The sequence below is a fragment of the Leopardus geoffroyi genome, chromosome A3 (assembly GCF_018350155.1).
Source record: "Leopardus geoffroyi isolate Oge1 chromosome A3, O.geoffroyi_Oge1_pat1.0, whole genome shotgun sequence".
NCBI classification, from domain to species: Eukaryota; Metazoa; Chordata; class Mammalia; order Carnivora; family Felidae; genus Leopardus; species Leopardus geoffroyi.
In genome coordinates, this window is record NC_059336.1 from 60,635,743 (window position 1) to 60,653,868 (window position 18,126).

Genomic DNA, 18,126 nt, shown 5'->3' on the forward strand with positions numbered 1-18,126 from the left:
ATGTCCTTGGTTTCAGCAATTTGGAGAGAAATTATCACATCTCTCTCTTGGTTCCAAGTTGCTTCTTGGCTCATCTCAGGTTATTTTCCCACCACTGATCCAAGAGACTGTGGACAAGAGGTAGGGTAAAATTACAAATGGGTACTCTCATGGTACTCACCTGTGTTACAGGAAATTGAAGATAGGGGCAATTCTTGGTGTGAAAGGTAAGAGAGATGATTCATTTTCAGAAATACCAAATAAAAGCTGTTCTGTCTAATTAATAATAGGTTTACAACTTATTGGAAATATGTATGAACACCCCACCACCACCACCACCACCAACAATATGGCCATTCATTTACATATTGTCTATGACTGCTTTTGTACTACAACGGTAGATTTGAGTATTTGTGACAGGTACCACATGGACCAGAAGTCTAGACACTTCACTTCCTGGTTCTTCTTCTCCTCTCCATTTTGCAGGCTTATTTTGGGGGGCTTTGCAATGAGCATGCACCAAAGAACAAAGGGAGGAGGAACTGATAGTCTCTGTGGCACTTCAGGGAATGTACATTTTCCTGTTCCAATCAGGTTACTTTTTGCCTTACATGGGCATAGGCAACTTCCGGGTAAGGATGTAACCTCTGTAGTACTCAGCCAATGAGAAACCAGGGGAGGGACTTGCATGCTAGGAGATAAGTTGTCTGCTGTAACTGCCCCAAGTGTTCCTGTCCATCAGACACCCACTCATGCAAGAACGTTGATTAAAGCCTCCCTTCACTATGTTTGGAGTCTCAGCATTCTTCCTTTGATTGGGTCAATGGGTTTATTTCTAACACCTGAGAAAAATCATGCTGCAAATTCCAATGTTTAAAACTCAATTCTTAGTCTTCTTTCACATTTAAGATTCAACACCATTCTGCTAGCTGCTTATGTCCCCTCTCTTTTCCTCGTCCTCTGCATCTAGTCCTCTCTGTTACCCATCATCCTAGTGCAACTATTATCGCTCACCTGGTCCTCTTCAATATCTCTCAACTCTTGTTCACCTCTAATCTAATTGACAGCCAGAGGGTCCTTTTAAAACATAAAGATATCATTTTTCTTCATGGACAACGACCTCTTAGACCACTAGGATTTTTAGGGTTAGAGGACCCAGGTACATTGGAGAAGAATTGGAACTTATCACAGGCAGGGTCCATGAGAAGCCATTTCTCAGAGACATGAATAGCAGCAACCAAAGATGGTAGCTTCACTCAGGACTAAAGGTAGTTGAAAGGTTAAACACTGAGCAGGGCAGGAGACTGACAAAACAGGAGTCCAGGAAGCACCTGCCTAAAAGAGATGGTACAGAATTTAAGAGCTAAATGCTAAGGCAGCATCCAGGGGAAGAGAGAAGCTGGGTGCTTAACTCAGTCTCTCCATTCCCAAGCAAGATACCTTCCTCCTCTGTCAACTCAGACATTTAAGTGAGGAGTAATAGAGATGGCATTTGTAACAGATTCTGATATGTTGGCTTTTAGGCAACAGGCTTGAGAAGTGGAAACCTGAGCAAGGCAATAGGGCCCACAGTGACCATCCAGCTAACACAAACAGGCTCATTAAATGACCCACCTCAAAATAGCTATAGGCCCTAACTGACTAGTTACAACCAGGAACAGTTCCTAAGATTACTAAAAGATGGAAAATTCCATACATTCCCATACTCTCTTCTCTACCCTATAACTATAGCCCCTCACCACTGCCTCCAGGCAGACAATCTCTTCTTTGCTGTCCAGCCTGCTGCTCCCTTGCAGTGTATTCAATAAACTATCTCCTTTGTTCTGCCTTGGGCAAATTCTTTCACCACTCAAGGCCACCAATCCCCATTCAATCTGGGCACCCACAATATGTTCAGTAAATGCTTTCAATTTTAATGCAGAAGAATCTTGTAATACTACATTATTAGGGTATTAGAAAATGCCAAGAAGTACTGGGAGTAGAGAAGGATGGGGAAAAAGATATTGTTTAAGAGACATTTTATAGAAGAAATATGGTTGGGAGAAGACACTTTCTGAAACTTTGGAGAGATAGATGAGAAAAGAGGATTTTTAGGAAGTTTGGTGATGTGTAGAATGATTCTCTTTTTGGTACCTCTCAAGGTAATTTCCTGTAAAACTATCCATTTGTTTTGGGGGTTTTTGTCAATTGATTTATGTTCCTATGGAGGGATACCATGCAGAACCCAGCCTTAAGGTAAAAGTAAGAAAGCTAAATTCATCCCATACACAGACTCAAACTAAGAAGAAGATCCTGTGTCTGTGAAGTAAGGCTGGGGTGGGAGTGAGGTGAAGGAGTGCAATATTGTGATTTGTAATAAGAAATATACATTTGGGTTCAGACAACATAAATTTATTTTGTCACGTTTTTGGAGGGTGAAAGTCTAAGATTGAGGTATTGGCTGATTGGGATTCTCTCTCTCTCTTTTTAAGTTTTATTTATTTATTTTTTAAAGTAATCTCTACACCCAACATGGGGCTCAAACTCATAACCCCGAGATCAAGAGTCACATGCTCTTCTAACTGAGCCACTGGTCACCCCAGGTTGGGATTTTCTTGAGCCTTCTCTTCCTGGCTTGCAGATGGGTACTTTCTTGATGTGTCCTCATGATGAGGGAGTGTGGGGCAAGCTGAGGGTAAAATACAGGCTGGCACCTCTCCCCTTCCCCCCAGGTGGAATATGTGTGATATTCCTTGGACACTCCTGGCTACCAAAGAACAAAGGAAAGGGGTTTGAGTGCTTGCCACGGTAATGTGGGAAACCAAAGCAAATGAAAAATTAAATTCCCTTACTGCCTATAGCCCACTGACAAGTCCTTGTAACTGGCAGAATGACCTCCCTCCAGGAGCTCAGCTGCTTCAATGATGACACTTTGCTAGGGGCAAAAGAGAACCTTAGCTTAACATTATCTCAACCTTGAGAATCCTGTAAATCTACTTCCTTTATCTCAACTGCCCCAAGATATATGCTGGCAATCATACTCCAAGCTAATGGCCCCCCAATATCCATCTTAAGGGTCTCAAGACTAAGGTTTTATTAAATGGTAATAAATGGTGTTTCCCTAGCAATATCTACATTCTCAAGGTCCTGGAAATCTTGCTTCCAAAATTCCTTAGAGACTTACTCTATCGCTGAACCCCTCCCAACCTGAGAAGCAGGTCACGACCCCAGTGCAGCTCTTCCTGCCCATGGGTCCTGTCCCCATGCTTTAATAAAATCACCTTTTTGCACCAAAGACAACTTCAAGAATTCTTTCTTGGTCATTGGCTCCAGGCCCCTTGAATCCCCATCACCCCAAAACGTCATCACTCATATGGCCTTTTCTCTGTATGTATGCATCTTGGTATCTCTTCTAGTGCTTATAAAGATACCATTGGATTATTTTAAAAAAAGAAAATCTCCATTCCTGGTACAGATCTCCTAAAATCCTTGGAATTTCCCAGGGGATGAGCACAATAAAGGTGCCTTTTATTATGTTAATGAGTTGGGTTTTGGAAAGAAAGGTGGAGGGTGGGTGGGAGGAGGGACAAATGAGTGATTAAAAGGTTGGAATTTTCAGTTCCCTCATCCCTAACCCAACCTCTGGGAAGGGGGGAGTGGCTGGAGATTGAGTTCAATCTCCCTGGTCAATCAGTCATGGCTAAGTAATGCTGCCATAAGAACCCAAAACGAGGGGGTTGGGAGAGCTTCCAGGTTGGTGGAGATTCATGGACAGGAGTGTATCTGGAGAGAGCATAGAAGCTCTATATCCTGTCCCCATATCTCACCCTACAAATCTTTTCCACCTGGCTATTCCTGAGTTATATCCTTTTATAAGAAACCAGTAATCTAGTCAGTAAAATGTTTCTTTGAGTTCTATGTGCCATTCTAGCAAATTAATTGACCCCAAGGATTCAGAACCTCAGATTTATAGTCTGTCTGTCTGTCAGAAGCACAGGTGACAACCTGGTCTTGTGATGGGTGTCTGAACTGGTGTGGGAGCATTCTTGTAAGACTGAACCCTTAATCTGAGATCTGATGCTGTCTCCAGGTACATAGTGTCAGAATTGAGTTAAATTGCAGACACCCAACTGGTGTCACAGAATTGCCTGTATGGAAAAGAAAAACAAACAAACAAACAAACAAACAACAACAACAAAAAACACATAAGAACTGGCATCAGAATTGTAGAGGCATTCATTGCTCTCCTGGCTCTGGGAGCATGACAGGGAATATTTTGCACTGTTCCTATTTAGTGTCACTTAAGATTTTAAGTGCAGCAAGCTTTTTTTCCCCATACCACACCACCTCCCTTACTGTTGTACACCAGGTCTTTGGAAGGAATTTTTATCCATATGGGAACTGGCCGAGGACTGAACAAGCCTGAAGCTTATATGGGCATCATTTCTGCGGAGCTGTTGCCAGGCAACATGCTGGCCTCCGACTAGGGAGAACCTTCCAGGATACTAATGTGGATACTGGGTTAGATCAGCCCTGGTGACATGGTCAGGGCAGGTGGGGTCAAGGCATTTCCATATTTCCTTACACTGTAATAAATTTTAGTTGTTGGTGTGTGCTAGACAAAATGAAAAGAAAGGGCTCCGTTTTTTTGTAAGGATATGGCTTCAGGGCACATTATTGCCCTGCTTTATATTCCAACTCTGCCAATAACAGAGAGGAGACAAGCATTCTCATATCCTCCTTCCCAAATTTAAAGTTCAGGAACTCCCTGGGTCTCTGGCTCTGGATCCAGTGGATCCAGGGTCCCTGGGTCTCTGGGTCTGGATCCAGACTCCCTGGGTCTCTGGGTCTGGGTCCTTGCTCACAGTGCCCTGCATTCTTGTGGCCTCATCATTTCAGCCACTGGTAGAGAGCAACAAAATCCTAATCCCCAAAATCTGAGCTGCAGTCTTAAATATCCTATCCATTAATTCATTCGCTTATTCTTTCCATAAACATTTATTGAATATTCCTTATGTGCTATTTAGGGGATACAGGAAAAAAGACCCAGTCTTTGCTCTCCAGTTGTTTTCAGACTGACAAAAAAAAAAAAAAAAAAAAAAAAAAAAAAAAGTGTCACAGGTTCTGTGATAGAAATATCCACAGGGCTGCCTGCATGGGTCATGAGCAATGCAAGCTTACCCTGGGACCTGGCATTGGGAACCCAATCTGAATCTTGCTGGGTAAGGTTGTAGGAATTCTTCATGCCCTGACTGATTCAACATATATGTACCAAACACCCATAATATTGTCAGACTCTGATCTGGGCTCTGAGGACTCGGTCGTAATGAAGCAGCCAAGGTCACTGCTCAGAGCTTACATTCTAGTTGTGTCAGGGTGGAGGCAGGGGGAGAAGGCAGGAGATGCAGAGGAGACAGATTACAAACAAGTTAACAATGAGCAAGCCATTTATTCTAGGGATTTTATTGAGTATCTCCTATGTGTCAGGCAGGGTGTTTGGGTGGGGTTATAAAGACACATGAGACATAGTGCCTGTCCCTAAGGACATTTCAGGCAGGGGGAAGAGCCTGTAGGAAGGTATAGAGCAAATGATGGGGCTGTGTTGAGGGAAAATCAAGTCATTCAGTAGAGATGGGGCAAAGGGTGTGGTTGGTAATAGAGAGGGTTCCCTCTTCTACTTATGAAACTCATCCCTTGGGCAATCTAGGGCAGAGTCCTTCCTGGAAACTTCATATAAAACTTCTCAAAGTATTTATTGAGGTAGGAATTTAGGAACAAAACGTATGAACTACCCGTATATAAAAACAATTCAGTTTGTCTAAGGTGTGGTTCTCCTTGCTTGAAACACCAACCAAGAATGAGGTTTTGACCTTCCAAATTCAATTTCTTTCCCTCTTCTTTCCTTTCCTTTCCTTTCCTTTCCTTTCCTTTCCTTTCCTTTCCTTTCCTTTCCTTTCCTTCTTTCTTTCTCTTTCTTTCTTTCTTTCTTTCTTTCTTTCTTTCTTTCCCCCTCTTTTTTTTCCTTTCCCTTTCCTTCTTTCCCTCCTTCCTTCACTCCTTCCTTCCTTCCTTCCTTCCTTCCTTCCTTTCTTCTTTTCTTACCTTCCCCGATTCCTAGAAACTGGTGCAAATAAAAGCAAATGTTGGACTGAAACCATCAACATGAATCTACAAACTATGATCCACCTCTGAGGTGTGCTAGGAAAGTAATTGGTTAATGTTTGCACAATGCCAGGACATTCTTGAATAAAAGGCCCTATATAAGTTCAAAGTATTTGTAATTATTGTGATTATTACTATAACTTGTGAGAGTTAGCCATAACTCTTTTCATAAGAGGATGAAGTCAACACTTTTAAAAAGAGGAAGCAGGACAGGGACTCTATATAAAGCATTGGGGACTGACTTGCCTCTAAGGACAAGAGGTAATAGAAGACAGGTGAGTATAAGATGGACTGGGGAAACTTACTTTCAGGCTTATTTAGAATGAAAGATCCAGTCTATGGTGATCAATTGGTAATGATGGTGTCTTTGCTGCTAAGTAAACAAGAAAATTTGGAGTTGGATAAAACTTAAGGACCTTGCAAGGAAAGCCCAAGTTATACAAGATTATGTAGATGATGGGATGATTTTTTTCTGTTCATTATAATACTTATAAAAACATAGATTTCTGTTAATGCAAGTATAGAGTTACTTTTGGATTTGTGCAAAACCAAGAACAGAAATAGATGTACATTTAACAGAAGGTGTAATAGGCTGAATAGGATGTCTTTGCTGTGATTTCAAAGTCAAAGGATTGACTGGGGTGTCTGGGTGGCTCTTGATTTCAGCTCAGGTCATAATCTCATGGTTTGTGAGATCAAGCCCCAAGTTGGGCTCTGTGCTGACAGCAGAGAGCCTGCTTGGGATTCTCTCTCTCCCTCCATCTCTGCCTCTCCCCCTGCTCTCTCTCTCTCTCTCTCTCTCTCTTTGAAAATAAATAAATAAAAATTAAACAACAACAACAACAACAACAACAACAACAAAGCCAAAGGATTGAGGTGTTGGTATTTTGCCAGATAGCAATCTCTCCCCCACCATCACATTCCTGACAACGTTGCATTAACCTCATACACCTTACATAATGGCTCTATAATAGAATCCTATTTTCTCTGGAAACCTTGAAGGAGCTAAGGCGAACATGTTTAGCAGCTTAAGCCTGGCTAAGTAAAAGGAGAGACAAGCTTCAAGGAGATTAACAGAGAGACCATGGTCTCTTTCATTTGATCTTTGTTCAGAAAGAGATATGCCAAGGATAGCTCCCAGGACCAGGAAAGGAGCCTTCCTGGAGTTCTCAACTCTGGGAAGAGTTTGCCCAGATGGGCAAAATGAGGAGAATAGGGCACAGAGGTCTTACAGAGAGAGAAGAAAGGATTTGCCTGCAGAGAGTGAAGAGATGCCATCACACCTCCAAGCTCTTTGGGGCTGGTAAACTGCTCATAATCCAAATTCAGGAAACATACATATTCACAGACGATGCAATTCTGCAAAAAGTGAGTTCAGAAGGAGCCTTAAATTTTACTCCAAAAGTTATATTTTTCTCAAGAAAACGTGATCATAGTAGAAAACATTTGATATTTGTGACTGTCATTGCTATTATTTTAATTTAGTCCTGTTGGTGGGTAGCCATCTGCAGAGCAATGGGCTGGGGTGTTGCTGTGAGGAGAGAGGGAAAAGACAGGGCAGCAAGAGTGTGGATGACTAAGACGAGATACTACTGGAAAGGCCTATCAGCCCACAGGGAGCAAGCAGACGGAAAGACAAGTTATCAGTAAAAGCAGGCGACAAGACAGTGTGGAGTGGGAGACCTGTCTAACATGCATGCGTAGGGCAGTCCTCAATTCTTCTAGCAGCAAACAGTGGGCCATGATGCAGCAGGGTCAGCTTCCTCATCAGCACCTCAGGGAGCTGATACAACACATTTTCCAGGCTGGTTGGAGGGACCTAAGGACGTGTAGTGGCTATGATTTAAGGTTTCTGGTGAAGACCTGAGAGCACATTCATGGAAAAGGAACATGAGTTCTGTAGTGAGAGAATTACAAAGACCAAAAACTTTTATTTCCACCTTTTTCAGAAAAATTGCTTAATGGAGGAGAAGATGGTCTATTATGCCTTACAAACCTAACCAGTGCTTTGGGAATTATAAAGCATTCAGTGGAGGGAAGGTGGGTAGAGGTCATCAGGAACTTGAACTGGCCCCAAGGGATGCTCAGGTTGTCTGTTTCCAGTGTGCCCATCAGGCTACTGCTCCAGCTTGTTGACATCCTGTGGTGTGTGTCACTGTTTTGCTCTTCAGGAAGGAAGAAGAGGGATGCCACCAGAGATACTGTGCTTGGCATTAATTATGAGCACTGTGCTGTCTTGGCTTGACATTCTAATAATGGTTTCAAGTGCAGGGAGCCCCAGGGGATTAAGAAATTAGCCATAAGTAACCAATGGACACTTGGTTACCCTGAGCACACTCCAGCAATGCCTCAACAGTCCCTTCTAAAACACAGAGTGCTTTTTGGCATCTGTAAGTTTGGGTCACAGAGTTTGAGTTATTTCAGTATGCTGTGTTTATTTCCATTGTCACCTGTTGCTCTTTCCTGATGCAGTTAAAACATAATAAAAGTAACTTTGTATTTCTAAGTAATTGACACACATAATTACATAGCCTCTTTTCATTCAAGTGCTTGCTCAACAGAGCAAGTTCCATTCTTGGAATGTGAGGTAGCTTTCATGTTGCAATGAAAACTAAGTCCTTTTCCACTTGGGTTTCCAAGAGGAAGTATTTTTGTTCCCTGGAAAAGCAGCAACAAGAGTAAAATGCCCTGGGTTTAGCATCTGGATGCCAGCAGTGCTTTTTTCTTTAGGATTCTTTCCATAAAGCCAGTGAGAAGTTTCTGTGAAGACAAACTTTGATGAGACTGTATGAGCTTTTCCTATACCTAACTGGCTCTTTCTCCATTCTTTTTCCTGGGACTCAGTGTCCTCTCTCATTCAGTGTTGGAGGCTCAGTGGGTACATAATAAACAATTCCTGTTGAGTGTTTGAACCTGAGAAATTTTGCAGACCCAGCTAAAATTCCACGTTCCTGTAACTTTCTGAGCATGGCATTTTCCACTCAACTAAGGGTGATAAATCAGGTAGACCATCTCAGTGTTGTGGGGAAGAAAAACAAAACAAAACAAATGGCCACGTCTGAGGAGCACACAATTGCTTGGTATAAGACTTAATTCAAATGACTTCTTTAATACCTCTCCTTTACCTTGAGACATAATCTTTTCCTGGGTGTTTGGAAGGAAACACCCATAAAGAGTAATCTCAAGGGACGCCAGGGTGGCTCAGTTGGTTGAGTGTCTGACTTTGGCTCAAGTCATGATCTCATGGTTTGTGAGTTCAAGCCCTGCATTGGGCTTGCTGCTGTCAGCTTGGAGCCTGCTTTTGATCCCCTGTCTCCCTCTCTCTCTTTGCTCCTACCCTGCCCACTCTCTCTCTCTCAAAAATAAATAAAACATTTAAAAAAAAGAATAACCTCAAAACAAAAGAGATGAGAAAGTGCCAGGTGCTGTATTTTTATGCACACTCTTACTTATAATGATAGTAATATTTCAAAATGATAGGTAGTCAGGCTCAGCTGACCTAGGGAGAGGATGAGGAACACTCTGCAGTGGAAGGGGTTAGTGGGAGGTGGAGAATTTGGGGACAGAAGGCCAGCTCCTTCAGCATTGCCTGGAGTCAACTATGCTAGGTGGCATTTGTGTATTTGTTAGGTAGCTAGTGGGAGAACCAAGGCTCTTTGCACACATGGAAGTTGGTTACAGAAATGGTTGGGATGAGAAAGAGAAAGTGGGTGAGTGCAAGTGCTTGATACTGACCATTTATCACTTCTCCCATCTAGTGAGCATCTTGTAAGTTCAATTCTGGCCCCCTGCCCATGACCTGACTTCATGGGATTTTGACTTTGCTGGTGGAATCAACCCATGTCTCTATCTTCCCAGGTTCTGGCCCAGGTTTTCTCCTGTACAGGAGTCTTGCAGAAGGGGAATGGGGAGCATGGCTTAAGGTGGCCAAAGGGGTCTGAGATTCCCAGGCTGGGGGGTTAGAGCAGTGAGAAAGGTCTACCAATTCCTTCCTCCAATCAAAACAAAGTATGTTCCAAGACCCTGAAGGCACTATAACCTTTCCTCTACACTGAACAAAAAGGAACCCAAATGAAGAGAAACACTAATATAAGATTCTCCTTTTCACATTATCTTTTCATAAGGAGAGGGCTACAACTGAGATAAGGCTCACACATCCAAAGTTTGTTTTTCAGCATCTGAACTCAGGTCACTATGTTTCTCAGTGTTGAGAATCAAAGTATCTTGTCTTCTTGAAATAATAACTATCCAGTAACTTGGTGGTATGGTGAGTCCCTGTGGACCAAGCAGGAGTATCATCATTTCAAAGCTAATTAAAAGGATGGATGGAGCACATGTCTTACTTTTGCTTTTCTTATTATGATTCAAATAATTAATTTTCTTAGTTAAGATATGGGTGAAAAAGTTTTTCTTTCTTTTTTTTTTTTTACCTCTTTCCATAGAAACATTACATATTGTTATGATGACGATTGATGTTTTCACATCTTTGAGTTAATTTCTATTCTAAAATCATTTTAGGACCAGTAGAATCAGCTCATCAATATGTCTGTGCTGTGGCTGCTTCTGGGTCTCCTTGCCCTTACTGGTGAGTAAGGGTCTCCTACATGACCTTGGAGATGGGAAGGGTAAGCATAGGAACAGAATGGTATATCTGATACTTGAAACTGCAGTAGAAAATGTTTTTTTTCTAAGCTGTCCAAAAAATACTGGACTTAATAACAGCCACTGAAAAATAGCTTCTTTCCAGATGCCCCACAAAGGAGGGGGTTCCGCAGAATGTAGGCTTGGCTTAAGACAGCATTGCTGGAAGCTGGACGTTAAATATACATCATTGATAAGTACTTATTTATAAGTGCTATAGACTTTATACATCATTGATAAGTATTCATTGATAAGTACTCATTGATAAGTACTGTAGGCTTTAAATATACATCATTGATAAGTACTCATTGATAAGCACTGTAGAAGAATTGTGATGGCTTCCTGTAATAATTCAAATGCAATTTCAAATAGAAAACTAGCATGAAGGAGATCAAAAACATGTGACTAAGCTAACCACTGAGGCTGACATAGCTGCTATGCTTGAAATTTCAGATTTGGTCTTAAGTTTCCTTGCAGCTGGGGCAAAGGGAAAAGTACATATTTTTTGATAAATAAAAGGAGGAAGCATAGTTTCTCAGGAGAAGCAAATTTTATCATAGCTGTAACTTCTGATGATTACTCAGATAGGGTCTTACATTTATTCATTTATTGATTGATCCATTTATTTAACAAGTATTTTTAAATTTCAACAAGATATTTTGGGAATATAAGGAACTTTAAGGAGCATTTAATATGACTAGGGAGTGGCTATGGGGCAGGAGCAATGAATGACACAACCAATTACAATATTAAGGGTATTTGTCACCAATTATAAATATAAAAATGTACTGATTAAAAAATAAAAAAAGACACATCAGCTCATTTAGCTTTTACTACACTTATAAAAGACCAGGTCTTTTCATCTCCATATTTCTTTCAGATTACTTATCAAAAGTTCGTAAAGTAGAAGTATTTACTCCGAAATATTAATATTTTCAGATGTCAATCTCAAGAAGCTGTCAGTAAGAAAATAGAACTTTAAAAGGCATTTATATAAATATACAATACACATATGATGATGTGTAGTAGATTTATTTCCAAAGATTTGCAAATCATGAAGACTTGATGATATGAGCAAAGAAGAAAGTAAATAAAAAAAGAGCAATCTAATGAGAAGTCCTTACTTCCCTCTGGTTCTCCAGAGCAACCATAAATATCTCCCCTGACCAACCGGTCAGGAATATTTGAAGGTCAAGTACTGAGAGTTCCCCTAGGATACAGGATGAGGACGAGTTACAGGGAAGAGATCATCTGGTTTGATTCCAAGACACCAACTCAACAACATTGGACAGCCCAGGGCTTTGCGAAGAGTATAGCTGCTCCAACAGTTCCCCATGCCTGCAGGATAGGAGATGACAATTTTGTATTGAGGGGGTTTCTGTGATAATTTCCTAGTCACCATACTGTAAATTTCAAAAGTGTTTCAATTTAGAGTGAAGTTCTTGTAATTGATTTTGGCAAAGTTCTTTTTATTAATGGTACTTCATTCATGGACAGATGATCAACATGAGTCTAGTTCAATGCCTTACATTGAAATTTTCTCAATTTGTAGATTTATCTGAAAGCAGCAACTGGGGATGCTATGGAAACATCCGAAACTTCAACACCCCTGGAGCATCTTGTGGGATTGGAAAACGTCAAGGCCTGAACTACTGTGGTATTTTATAATCCCAATGTCCACCTCACCCTCCACTTCCCTTTCTCTCGGAAGGCGCCTCCTTTTGGCAAGGGTGACTTTGACAGGATCTTGTCCTTTCTCCCAACACTTCAAACCCATGTCTCCCTGTCCTTCCTCACAAATTTTGGTCCTCTCAACGTATCCTTTGGCTCCCACTATTTCCCACAGCCCCACACTACCAAGTAGTGGGAAGAGCACTAGACGTGGAGTCCAAAGACCTTGTCTAAGTGTGTGTTGTGGTTCTTCAATGAGTCATTTAGTTCCCCTCCATCTCTACTGAAAGCACCTTAAAGTACTTATTTTACAGTCTTGTTGTAAACTCTGGTCGGTAGAATGTAGATGAGAATACTTTTGAAACCACAAAAAATGCTTACAAGGTAAACGGGCCAGCCAGGTAAATCAGTATTAGTTTTAATTTTGCCCAACATCCTTGTTATTCTACAATGGTTTAAATCATGCAATATCTGGATGTCCTTTTAGGAGGGAAAGGTGGGCAAGAGTGAGCAAACCTGTCAGGGAAACAAGGACTTCTTAAAGGGGTTGGGGGATTCTCTCTTTCACATCTGGTGCCCATCGTAGCTGATGGATAGGCATATCTGTTTGGGGTACTTAGGATGGGGCCAGTGTGCCTGTGCCTAGAGAATTGTCTTGTGTGGGCCAGAGCATCCCCTGAGAGTCCAGCAAGAGGCACTGGAAGCCATAAAGGACCCTGCCTCAGTGGACACCAACTCAAGTCCAAAGAAGAATCATACTTTCAGGTCCACTAGGGATTCCAGACTGAAACATGGGCTTCTTGGTCCTAGACCACTGCCCAGATCCTTGGAGTGTGATTTCTGTCCTCTTGAGCTCCCATGTCAGCATAAGTCACACAAGCCACATCCTTCCTTCTGTGTTTGCTTTAGGAGTTCGTGCTTCTGAAAGGCTGGCTGAAATAGACATGCCATACATCCTGAGATATCAGCCTGTGATTCGTACTGTTGGCCAAAAGTACTGCATGGATCCTGCAGTGATCGCTGGTGTCTTGTCCAGGGAGTCTCATGGTGGCAACATTATGGTCAATGTGGGCAATGTGGGTGATGGAATCGGGGTTGTGCAGGTAACTCTCTGTCAGTTATGACATATGGCTGTTGTGTTGCATGGCATGATGCTAAGGGGACATCTTCACATTTGTTGTTGTGGACACCCTGAAGTGCAGTTCTATGGAACACAGAGTGAAAGGTGCTCCCTGGCACTGTGAGAGCCACATCCCTGCCTGATGCAGGTAGTAGCATCACTGTTTTGTTTTGAGCCATGGTTTCTTTTCAAAATCAACTACACTGTGTTTCCAGGATATCACCTGTGGTCCCCTAGTCTGGTTCCTTGTTCTGTTATTTTGTAACCACGTGACCTCATTTAATATCCCTAGGCCTCAGTTTCCTCACCTATAAGACGCCATCCTCATAGAATTGTTATGAAGACTCAATGCAATAATGGGAAAATGTGCTTAGTATCTGGCAGATTCTCAGCAAATATTGAATTCCTTTTCCTTTTCTTTCTTCTACGCAATTCTTAGTTCTGAAGATCCAGTTTTATTTTTGCACTAATTCTGCCTGGTCTCAACTTGTCTCACAGAGACTCCCAGGGAACTGGGCATTAACCCCACTGTTGAATTCATTGTGTCTGGGGGGATCAAGGATGGCAAGGAGACAATGGTGCTGTGATTTTTTTTTTTCTATTGCATTTGACATTATTATTGTAATTGTTGGGAAGCCTTTAAGTACTGTGGTCATCTTTTTAGCTTTTAGGAGCATGTGATCTCCTCAGTGATCTTTAAACTGTCTTCCTATTACTATTTGGAATGACACTTTGCAATTTAAAAGTACTTTCAAATACTTTATCTCATTTTGATTTAGGGACTCATCCAATAATCTGATGAGGATGGGGTGAAGGGGAAGGCATGCAATCCATCCTTTCCAAGTGAGGAGGTGTTTTTACAAGGATGGAGTCATTGCTGCAAAGTCACATGGCAGCTGGAAAATGCAAAACAGGGACCAATACCAACATGGGCGATGTTAGGGTCAGCATCATTTCTGATGCCTTGATCTGCCTTTGTGAAATCTTGTCCTTGGGAAAAGGATGAGCCCATTTACTTTGAGGATGAAGGAATTGTCCCGAGTCAGACATTTCTCCTAAATATGTTGAAACTCATGTGGAATGGTAACCAAAGATGTATAAGAAAAATTAGAAGACTTTTAGATATTCAGATTACCTGGAAGGAGAATTACAAGTACAGATAGAAAAAGCCATTTGTGACCGGTTTGGAGGGCTTAAATTTAAACACTGAAGGAGGGCATCAGACTGGGATGTTCACTACTTCTGCCACCTTAGGCTTTCAATTCTGCCTGTCACCATTATAATGAAGCAGTTGCAAAATGTCTGCTCACGCTTCACTTGCCCAAACCTTGTAACTTTTACTGTTTATTCCCAGGGAGATTAAAGGTGGCATTAGCTCTGCCAGAGGAGGAGGAGAGAAAAAAGAAGGGAAATTAAAAAGCAACACTGATCCCATGAAGTCCTGTCGCTCTCCCACCTGGCTTACTTAGCTTTTCCTCTGCCTCCCTCTAGGATCCTGGCCTTTATGCTCCCACATCCTGGATCAGCGAGTCCCAGGTTTCTCAGATAATCGAGGTCCTTACACTTAGGATCAAAGAAATCCAGACCAGGTTTCCAACCTGGACCCCTGACCAGTACCTGAGAGGTAAGTGTAACCCAGGGTTGGTGGTTTCACAGCATGAAGTAAGAACAAATACAAGACATTACATCAGATTCCCCCAAACTTCAGTTGCCTCCTACGAAGCAATTAGGAAAGAGAATCTAAGCTAACTGCTGAGACCCTGAAGCAATGAGGGACTATAGGGTCAGCATTAACCCATCTCACAAATTCCAGGTGGACTCTGTGCCTATGCTGGAGGTCCTGGCTACATCAGAAGCAGCCAAGACCTGAACTGTGACTTCTGCAATGATGTCCTTGCACGAGCCAAATACTTCAAGAGACACGGCTTCTAATGCTTCAGAGCAAACAGGAGGCCTCAAGTGTTACACAGATAAAACTAGCCAATGGAGCTTGTAACTGTGAATCTGAATTTGACTTGAAGGTCATCAAAATAACATGAATCACATTAAAGGAAGAGTTGTCTGCATTTTGTGGTGTGGTGTGTATGTAAATTAAGGGTTATGTCTCCTTAAAGGTATTTCCATGGAAGTTAGCTGTAATGTGGATTTCCACAAAATGAATCCTGTATTCATTGACTGGAATTGCCAGATATAGCAAATAAAAACAGGAAACCCAGTTAAATCTGAGTTCTGGGTAAATGATGATTGATTTTTTAGTATAAGTCCCATGCAATATTTAGAACACTTTTACCCTAAAAAATTATTCACAGTTCATCTGAAATTCAAATTTAACTGGGCATGTGGTACTCTATGTGGCAACTCTTATCACTGATTTCCTTGACATAAATCATAGTTTTTAATTTTAATTGAGGGGTGTCTAGGTGGCTCAGTCGGTTAAGCATCCCACTTCGGCTCAGGTCATGATCTCACAGCTCGTGAATTGGAGCCCCACATCGGGCTCTGTGTTGACAGCTCAGAGCCTGGAGCCTGCTTCAGATTCTGTGTCTCCCTCTCTCTCTCTGCCCCTCCTCCACTTGTACTTTCTCTCTCTTAAAAATAAACATTAAAAAATAAATTTTAATTGAAAACTTTCAAAGAGAAAAAGGGTGGGATGGTGGCCAGCCCCATCTTTTGCGTGGAGAAGTTTCAGGAGAGTTGCTCCTTTGCAGCATTAGCTTAACCCTAGGACAGTCTCTTTGTCATTTAATTTTACCTCTTCCTTTCCTTTCCTGGACCACATAACCTTCTCCTGCGCCCATACTCTCCAACTCACCTAGATTATTCCCTGTTTGGGGCACTTAAGACTAACAGAGCCAGGCCATAGGATAGTGATTCATCGGTCAGAACTGCCCTCAAGGACATTGACCAACACTATACTGGTAAATTATTTAATTCAAAGGGTTGTGTTCTATAAATGTAATAAATGTCCATTCCTCCCTACTACATGATATCAATACTCTGCAGTGTGTCATTCTAGAACAACTGTCATCATTTCAAACAGTATTTTTTTTTTTTTAAGCAACAACTGTGTGCTTAGCTCAACTAAATCATACAGTATAGTTGGGGATAACAGCCAACCACACATGTGCACAAGGTACAAACTCAGGGCCTATACCAGGTGGCCGTGTGAAGTGCTCATCTTCTGTGTCAGGGGCCTGTGGAACCTGCCCATGACCACTGGTGCCCTTGACTTCCTCCAGGGCCACTTCCTTCTTTTTTTTTTTTTTTTTAATGTTTTTGTTTATTTTTGAGAGAGACAGAGACAGAGCATGAGCGGGGGAAGGGGAGAGAGAGAGAGAGAGAGAGAGAGAGAGAGAGACAGAATCTGAAGGAGGCTCCAGGCTCTGAGCTATCAACACAGAGCCCGATGTGGGGTTGCAACTCACGAGCTGTGATATCATGACCTGAGCCGAAGTCGGAAGCTCAACCGACTGAACCACCCAGGGCCACTCCCTTCTTAGCCTCCCCACCCACTGCTTTCCTAGACCTACTTTCAAGGCTGAATGCAGGTAAGGGGTTCCCACCAAGGAAAAATGACTAAGGAAGCCTCATGAATACACCCTCTTTGGGGATTTACATTTCATTAGTACAAAGGAAATAGATTCTGATTATCAGCCCACAGGTGAAATACTTGGGTGAATAAAATCCTCCTGAAATCACACCATTAGGGCAGCGTCATGCAGCTCCCACTACAGACACACATGCCCAGTAAGTAGGGGTAACTTGTGTACATGTTGGTAGAGTCCTTCCTGAGAAAATTTCTAGTCAAAGAAAGCCAAATAGGAGCACCAGGATATCACAATAGGAGCTCTGGAGAAGGCTCAGCTGCATGAGAGTTGGTAAAAGTATAGGGTATTAATTTTACAGCTACTAACAAATTCTTACTTGTAGAGCAAAACCTCCTAACTGCCAACCACTGTATTAAAAACTGTAAAGGCAAAATTCATGCTCACAAAGTCTCCTGTTTTTTTTTTTTTAATTTTTTTTTTTCTCTACGTTTTTATTTATTTTTGGGACAGAGAGAGACAGAGCATGAACGGGGGAGGGGCAGAGAGAGAGGGAGACACAGAATTGGAAACAGGCTCCAGGCTCTGAGCCATCAGCCCAGAGCCCGACGCGGGGCTCGAACTCACGGATCGCGAGATCGTGACCTGGCTGAAGTCGGACGCTTAACCGACTGCGCCACCCAGGCGCCCCACAAAGTCTCCTGTTTTAATTGGGATACAGATATACCAACACTTGGGACACAATAAGAATTTCTTTAAAGAAGAGATAGCTGAAAATCGATGTGGGAACTTTGGTGAAGAACTGAGGCCTGAATTCAAGCCAGAGGCTGAGTAAGCTGTTTACTAGGTGCTATATTCTCACACTTGCCCTGACAGGATACACCATTTTTATGCAGTTGAACAGACCAAAGAACTGCCAACCACAGCTGTTTTGGGACTTGCCTTAGTCACAGAAACAAAGAAACCCAGATTTCTTCCATTTAAAATTTTTTAATTTTTCCCTAAGTGAACACATGCACATAATTAGAT

At 42.0% G+C, this 18,126-nt stretch overlaps 1 protein-coding gene across 1 annotated transcript; it reads left to right on the plus strand.

Moving 5' to 3' along the window:
• The first annotated feature begins 10,636 nt into the window (after positions 1-10,636).
• On the plus strand, positions 10,637-15,618 carry LYG1 (lysozyme g1). The gene is made up of 5 exons (XM_045443789.1): positions 10,637-10,705; positions 12,314-12,418; positions 13,342-13,535; positions 15,044-15,176; positions 15,366-15,618. Exons 1-5 carry the CDS (start codon positions 10,663-10,665, stop codon positions 15,482-15,484), a joined length of 594 nt encoding a protein of 197 aa, XP_045299745.1. The 5' UTR covers positions 10,637-10,662; the 3' UTR covers positions 15,485-15,618.
• The last annotated feature ends 2,508 nt before the right edge of the window (positions 15,619-18,126 follow it).

What these genes read in the sequence shown, in the direction of transcription:
- LYG1 (XM_045443789.1), top strand. Translation starts at nt 10,663, where the DNA reads ATGTCTGTGCTGTGGCTGCTTCTGGGTCTCCTTGCCCTTACTG. An exon ending in ATGGAATCGGGGTTGTGCAG is followed by an intron (nt 13,536 to 15,043) that starts GTAACTCTCTGT and finishes GCCTCCCTCTAG; the next exon opens with GATCCTGGCCTTTATGCTCC. An exon ending in CCCTGACCAGTACCTGAGAG is followed by an intron (nt 15,177 to 15,365) that starts GTAAGTGTAACC and finishes CACAAATTCCAG; the next exon opens with GTGGACTCTGTGCCTATGCT.